Genomic DNA, 8,194 nt, shown 5'->3' on the forward strand with positions numbered 1-8,194 from the left:
AGTTAGTCAGAACCATAGTCCTGAAATAGCGATATAGCCTGGTGGTCGCTGCAGTTCAAACCTGTATAGTTCCAAAATGGCCGACACAAAGACAAATATGTAAGATGCGCTAGGAAACTGGTATTGAATAGTCATGTGGAAAGTTATATAATGATAAATGACCCATTGACCTAGATATTTGGTTTCAGCTTTTTACCCCAAAATTCGAAAAATAATATATATCAACAGATGGAACTATATAGTGCATTCTATTCTCAGCTCCAACTGCGCTACTCGACTATTTACAGAATCCAAAGTTCTTCTTCGACGATGCAGTTAATGTTTTTAATTCGATGGTCGCGGCGTTGCGCATAGGCGGAATGGTTTTGGGCTGCGAACCACGCCAACCACAGGGTCTGATATCAACGCGTCGGCGTCTTCACCCGGTGCCAGTTTCACAGTGAACGCCTGCATCAAAGATACGTAAAAAATGAACAGTTCCATTTTCGCCAGTGATTCACCTGCGCACTGCCTTTTACCTGAAATAAACAAAAGACAAAAGAGACTGAATAATTGAATATCCTTGAAACATTTTAATGCAAAATGAAAGTCTTAGGTAACTTCCAACATTTCTTTCAACGACATATAGTATATCGTGTGCAGACCGAACCCTAGTGACAAGAAAAACTTCCTTGAAAAATACGCACCGATCGAGAATACAGCAATTTTATCCCTGTTTATCGGCTGCCCATCGCTGTCGATAAAATTGCTGACATCAAACTGATCCGGATTCGGCCAGACATTTTTATCTCGATGTAACGCCCACAAATTCGCGAGCACGAGCGTGTCCTACGAAAAATAAACAAAGCGAATCAAATGCGAAAGTCAACTACGAATAATCGTTCAGTTTAACTAATAATTTTCGCGATTTTCTAAGTGAGTTTAAGGTCTCGATTTCGTACTTTTTTAACAGTGTATCCTCGCAGTGTTGTAGTTTCCGTAGCTCTGTGCGGTACTAACGTCACCAGAGTGCCGACTCTCAAGATTTCTAAAATCACCGCATCTGTGTACGGCATTTTCAGCTTGTCTTCGATACTGGGCAGTCGATCTCGACCAATCACCGAGTCGATCTCTTCTTGAACCTTGTTCTGAAAAATTTATTGAAAACCCACGTAGTCAATAACGAGACTGTGTTTTTGTCGTCTGGATATTTTCAGCCTTATTTGGCTCGACACCAAAAACTATGTTAATAAATCACGACAGGGGTCCTGGTGTCGGATAGCCCTTTTGATATCACTGATTTCAAGATATCAATGACAATGGATGATTCTAATGGTCCATACCTGCACCTCGGGGTTTGCGCACATTAGTAGCAGTGACCATCGAAGCGATGTGGAAGTTGTTTCCGATCCAGCTACGAACATTTCAAACACTGTTCTTCTCATTTGATGATCTGAAAAATGCTCTACATCGTGAATTACATTCTATCAATTAAATCAGTTATCATCGATTATCGCATTGCGAATGAACGAGCGCAAAACAGCTTTAGTCAAAGTTACCGTTGAATATTTCAGTTTTCTTCCCGGCATTCTCTTGAATACGACGCATATACGCATGCGTGAAGTCGTTGACGTTATTTGGATCGAATGTTCTCCGGTGCTCGTCGATGTACGGCCCAATTACATTCTGGATGTACTTGATGTTAGCTATGAACTGCTTAATGCCTGTTACATCGCCCGGTAGGTGGCGCAGAAATGATAATCTGGACATGCGTAATACGTTCCTAGAAACGTTCGAAGTGATCGTTCTCAAAATCGCTTTCGAAGTTTCCGAATAGTAACTTTGATTTTTGGCACCGAAAACTAAACAACAGATGACGTTGGAAACAGTGACACCTATCGTTAGCTTCGGGTCGAACGGTTGACCGTGTTGCTCGTTAAAGATGTCGATTAGATGACTGGCTTCATCTTGAATAGACGGCACCATGGAGGATTTACCCATACCCAGATCTCTCATGGCGTTCAGCGTAAAACGCCGCTGTTCTTTCCAGACTGGGCCATCGGTCGCAAGCAGTCCTGGAAATACAGCAGAGTATAACATGGATGAAATATGTTATGATAATTTATTCTAATTGGATGTCCGATGAAAGCGAAAGAACCAAAATTTCGATCCGTAGCTTAAACCACTTTTCTAACTCTGGGATTCTGTCATTGAACACGTTTTTGTAAAATCCGTGGATTAATGCATTGTATCTAATTGATTAACTTTAAGCCGGGCGTAGGTCGACCTTGCGACGCGACGCGATCGCAGTGAATTGCGTCGCAATGAGTCGCAAGGCCGACCTACGCCCGCCTTAAAGTGGGGCCCTTAACCCGGACGTAGGTCGGTCTTGCGATGCGATGCGATCGTCGCGTTGCATCACAAGTGGAGGTGCGGTGAAGTCGGTTGCGACGCGGTTGTCAGCGATTTGTGCGACTAGTTGCTTCCAGTCGTTGAAGTCGTAGAAGTCCCATGTTCTACTTTCTGCGACGCGACGCGACCGTCGCAACAGACTTACGCGCTCAGTCGCACACAGTCGCAGACAATCGCGTCGCAACCGACTTCACCCCACCTCCACTTGTGACGCAACGCGACGATCGCATCTCGTCGCGTCGCAAGGTCGACCTACGTACGCCCGGCTTTAGATGCAGAATATTCCTAAGTAAGCCTCAACAGTTTCTTCAAGCTAGGATAAAGCATACTTTGTATAGGCTATTAGCATATTTTGTATAGGCTATCATATCTCTGAGAAACCTACCGGCATTTTTTATCACGTCACTACGTAAATAACTAAATGGTTTTCCGGTGATGGCGTCTCCCTTCTTCTGGAACCCCTCGCGGACTGCGTCGTGCGTGTTCAGAATGACGTTGCCTCGCCCGAGCAGATTTATCGCGTATACGTCACCGTACTCGTCTTTCAACGCGGTCAGCATTTGATGCGGTAGTTTAAAACCTGGCCGAAACAGAATCAGGATTTGTTAACAAAACGAAGAAGAAGATTTTGAAGTCGTTTTCCATAGACAGAAGTCGTTAATTGAATTGACGATGAAATCCATTGAAGAAAAACTACCATTCTGATATTTCATAGCAATTGAGTCGAAAGTCTCGATAAGTCTATTCTCTATTTTCTTTTCAGGATTTAAATTTGTTCCGATCACTTCCGAAATGAACGACTTTCACAAAGAAACGACTGTAGCACACAAACTTACGACTTCAATAAATCGCGCCTTGACGCTTATGTAAAATATGAAATCAAGCCAATACCTGTTTTCCACGGACATCCAATAAAAGGGAGAGATATCCACGGCCCGGGAAGCGGTTTCGTCGGTACGCCGCCTGTCGCTTCCGGTTCCGCCCGCCGGACAATCATCAGCAACGAAAGCGAAACGAGAAGAATAGCGGCCAAAAACACGGTGAATTCCGAGGAACTACCGAGAAAGTATTCTATGAATGACATGTTCTTCTCTCGAGGTTGGCTGAAATTGGAAGAATAATTTTTCATTTAACTGTATTCGTTCGTAGGGAAACCTCGAATTGCATACCGTATCTAAAACTAACAGAAGATTGATCTTTTTACTCAATTCTGTGAGCTACCTTCAAAACCTTTTTTGAAAACCGTGTGCATTAAGTCATAGAATTGAATCGAAAAGTCTCTATGAGCCACGTTCAAAATTTTGGAAAAAAAGATTTTGAATTTAGTCGAAATGTTACTGAATTATATAATCTTAGATTTTTATCTATAATCGTTGATTTCTTTTCCTTACTGTCTGAATTGATGGCTAGAATTCAACTTACGGTACTAATATACACGAAATGCCATATATGCGAACTGTGTACAGAAAACCAATGACACCGCGGAAGAATATACCCCGGTATATATTCCGTGAAATATTTCTGCTAACTAGTAACTCACACCAATGTGCCAGAACAGATTGCTGTTGGTTTCTGAAACGCTAAATCAGCAGTGTTGTTTTATTCCCCTACGAGTTCTCACACTTACGCGCGCGCGTGATTGTGTCAGGTTATTACCATTATTAGCAATTCAAAATAGACCCGGGCGACGAGACAGTACTGAACGTCGCCGGGTTGAAAATCTAGGACGCGATAAAACTGATATCCGTGACGATTACAAATATTAGTAAACAATAACGCCTTTATCTGAGCAAGATAACGATCGTAGTTTTTCCAATCTAGAGCATTATCGTGGTTTTTGAATTCATTGAATAGGATTTTTAATTCCACAACCGGTTTCACAGAGTTCATTATCTGGGACGTCGTTCCACGCGGCCACGTAACGCGAGCTCCGATTTTGAAAAACCTGCCGGAACTTAATGCCCAGTCCGGGGTCAAAATATAGGACTGAATCCATTAATACAAACATCGCGCAAATGTTATTCATAGATGAAGATGCTAAAAATCACGATATGCAATTAATTTCTGCGAAGTCAATATCATATATAATGATAATCTATAGGTGATTTCAAGTGGTTTTAGATACGGCATGCAATGCTATTGAGTGAAAACCCACAATGTAATCGAATTTATACATGACCGTTCTACAATAGCATCATTGAATTGTTACTGGAAAGCATGCGACGAGTTGCAGCCAGTAGATCAAGTAAAAATCTCATAATTCAGAATCCACCGAGCACTCGGTGATTACCGTTATTTCGTATAACTTCACCTCGCGTAGATCGCGTTAAACATATCTTTAAGTTAGGTCAAATTTCATATCTGAATGTGGGAAAAGGTTTGATAGAAAATGAGAATAATGTGAACAAAGATACAGAGTTTTATTTTCAATTAACAGAACAATATAAGGTTGAATCATTAGATATTTATACGTAATTTGTGATACAGTTTTCGGAATATATAAACCCACAAAGAGAACAGCTTCGGCGAATTTCGGTTAGCGGAGTTAGTCGGAACTATAGTCCAGAAAAAGCGAACCACACAACTGATCACGGTGGCTGTAGTTCGGACCTATTTCCAGGATGGCCGACACAATGGCTGATACGCAACATCGAACTATAGCGCGTTCTGTCATCATCTCCAACTGCGACTGATTACAGAATCCAAGCCTTCAATGATGTCGCAGTTAATGTTTTAATTCGATGGTCGCGGCGTTGCGCATATGCGGAAAGGCTTTGGGCTGCGAACCACGCCGACCACAGGGTCTGATATCAACGCGTCGGCGTCTTCACCCGGTGCCAGTTTCACAGTGAACGCCTGCATCAAAGATACGTAAAAAATGAACAGTTCCATCTTTGCCAGTGATTCACCTGCGCACTGCCTTTTACCTGAAATAAACAAAACACAAAATAGACTGAATAATTGAATATCCTTGAAACATTTTAATGCAAAATGAAAGTCTTTGGTTTAGGTAACTTCCAACATTTCTTTCAACGACATATAGTATATCGTGTGCAGACCGAGCACTAGTGACAAAAAAACTTCTTGAAAAATACGCACCGATCGAGAATACAGCAATTTTATCCCTGTTTATCGGCTGCCCGTCGTTGTCGATAAAATTGCCGACATCAAACTGATCCGGATTCGGCCAGACATTTTTATCTCGATGTAACGCCCACAAATTCGCGATCACGAGCGCATCCTGCGATAAAGAAACAAAGCGTCAAAATGTCAAACTCAACTACGAATACTAAACGAGTTTTAGTTCTCGATTTCATTGATTTCCGTACTTTTTTAACAGTGTATCCTCGCAGTGTTGTAGTTTCCGTAGCTCTGTGCGGTACTAACGTCACCAGAGTGCCGACCCTCAAGATTTCTAAAATCACCGCATCTGTGTACGGCATTTTCAACTTGTCTTCGATACTGGGCAGTCGATCTCGACCAATCACCGAGTCGATCTCTTCTTGAACCTTGTTCTGAAAAATTTATTGAAAACCCACGTAGTCAATAACGAGACTGTGATTTTGTCGTCTGGAAATTTTCAGCCTTATTTGGCTCGACACCAAAAACTATGTTAATAAATCACGACAGGGGTACTGGTGTCGAATAGCCCTTTTGATATCACTGATTTCAAGATATCAATGACAATGGATGATTCTAATGGTCCATACCTGCACCTCGGGGTTTGCGCACATTAGTAGCAGTGACCATCGAAGCGATGTGGAAGTTGTTTCCGATCCAGCTACGAACATTTCAAACACTGTTCTTCTCATTTGATGATCTGAAAAATCGGATTATTATTGTATAAAACTGTTAACATTGCTGACCACTGTTTTTTGAGATTTGATATCGTAGGCTTATCTTACTGAATCTGGGGCTGGTTGCGCAGTCCAAACGAGGGCTTTTATCTTATGACTGATCTGAAGTCGTTAGATTGGCCATAACTAAGTCGGTCTTAGACTCGCCTTGAGTCTAAGCGGTAGATATGGAACCAGTCCCATGTTATTCTCAAAATTGATTAGTTCGATTAACTCCGCTAAGGAAGTGAGTTCAACTTTCTAAATCAAAGTTACCGTTGAATATTTCAGTTTTCTTCCCGGCATTCTCTTGAATACGACGCATATACGCATGCGTGAAGTCGTTGACGTTATTTGGATCGAATGTTCTCCGGTGCTCGTCGATGTACGGCCCAATTACATTCTGGATGTACTTGATGTTAGCTATGAACTGCTTAATGCCTGTTACATCGCCCGGTAGGTGGCGCAGAAATGATAATCTGGAGTTGCGTATGATATTACTAGAAGCGTTCGAAGTGATCGTTCTCAAAATCTCTTTCGAAGTTTCCGAATAGTAACTTTGATTTTTGGCGCCGAAAACTAAACAACAGATGACGTTGGAAACAGTGACACCTATCGTTGTCTTTGGATCGAACGGTTGACCGTGTTGCTCGTTAAAGATGTCGATAAGATGACTGGCTTCATCTTGAATAGGCGGCACCATGGAGGATTTACCCATACCCAGATCTCTCATGGCGTTCAGCGTAAAACGCCGCTGTTCTTTCCAGACTGGACCGTCATTCATAAGCAGTCCTGGAAATACAGCAGAGTATAAGATGGATGATATAAGCTATGATAATTTATTCTAATTGAACGTCCGATGAAAGCGAACCAAAACCAGAATTCCTATCCGTAGTTTTAAACTATCTTTTTTTAAGTTAAAGATTCTGTCGTCTCTGCAAAATCCGTGGATAATTGCATCGATTAACTTTAAGCGGTGCCCTTTAATGCAGAAAACCCTCAGCAGTTACTCGGAGCAAGGATAAAGCATATTCATTAAGCCAAGTATCTTATGAATCTTACCGGCATCTTTTATCACGTCACTACGTAAATAACTAAATGGTTTTCCGGTGATGGCGTCTCCCTTCTTCTGGAACCCCTCGCGGACTGCGTCGTGCGTGTTCAGAATGACGTTGCCTCGCCCGAGAAGATTTATCGCGTATACCTCACCGTACTCGTCTTTCAACGCGGTCAGCATTTGATGTGGCAGTTTGAATCCTAACAAAAGTAGAATCAAGGTTTGTTTAAAAAAAGAAGATTTGAAGTCGGTTCTCACATAAACGAGTCACTCTCTTTTGAAGGAAAATGGCCATTGACGAAAATGTATCATTTTCATAGCTCATAGCAATTGAGTCGAAACGTCTCGATAAGTCCACTCTCCTATCTTATCTTCAATGTGAACCTATTTCTTTCTTTTATTTAATTTTGTTCCGTTCACTTCGAAATCAATGACTTTGACAAAGAAACGACTGTAACACACAAACTTACGACTTCAATAAATCGCGCCTTGACGCTCATGTAAGATATGAAATCAAGCCAATACCTGTTTTCCACGGACATCCAATAAAAGGAAGAGATATCCACGGCCCGGGAAGCGATTTGGTCGGTACGCCGTCGGTCGCTTCCGGTTCCGCCCGCCAGACAATCATCAGCAACGAAAGCGAAACGAGAAGAATAGCGACCAAAAACACGGTAAATTCCGAGAAACTACCGAGAAAGTATTCCATGAATGACATGTTCTTCTCTCGTGGTTCGCTGAGATCCGAATAGTAACCTCGTATCTTCCTGAATCACAATTACCAAGAAATCGACGCCGAAGAAATTGAAGAAACTGAAAATAAAAAAGAAAATGAATTCAAGAATTCACCCACATTTATAAAGAAAACTTGTCGACAAGAGAGGATTACCACTGCTAACTAAAATCTCAC

General features: G+C 41.8%; 1 protein-coding gene across 1 annotated transcript; it reads right to left on the reverse strand.

The window, feature by feature from the left end:
* Positions 1 to 295: 295 nt before the first annotated feature.
* Positions 296 to 8,002, reverse strand: LOC141910565 (cytochrome P450 2E1-like). The gene is made up of 13 exons (XM_074801258.1): positions 7,810 to 8,002; positions 7,290 to 7,484; positions 6,504 to 7,019; positions 6,102 to 6,211; positions 5,721 to 5,906; positions 5,491 to 5,632; positions 5,127 to 5,318; positions 2,777 to 2,971; positions 1,539 to 2,054; positions 1,323 to 1,444; positions 942 to 1,127; positions 687 to 828; positions 296 to 518 (listed from the first exon to the last, which is right to left on the reverse strand). The coding sequence occupies exons 1-13, from the start codon at positions 8,000 to 8,002 to the stop codon at positions 325 to 327; spliced, it is 2,889 nt and encodes a 962-aa protein (XP_074657359.1). The 3' UTR covers positions 296 to 324.
* Between the last annotated feature and the right edge of the window lie 192 nt (positions 8,003 to 8,194).

Source organism: Tubulanus polymorphus, chromosome 9 (genome assembly GCF_964204645.1).
Source record: "Tubulanus polymorphus chromosome 9, tnTubPoly1.2, whole genome shotgun sequence".
NCBI classification, from domain to species: Eukaryota; Metazoa; Nemertea; class Palaeonemertea; order Tubulaniformes; family Tubulanidae; genus Tubulanus; species Tubulanus polymorphus.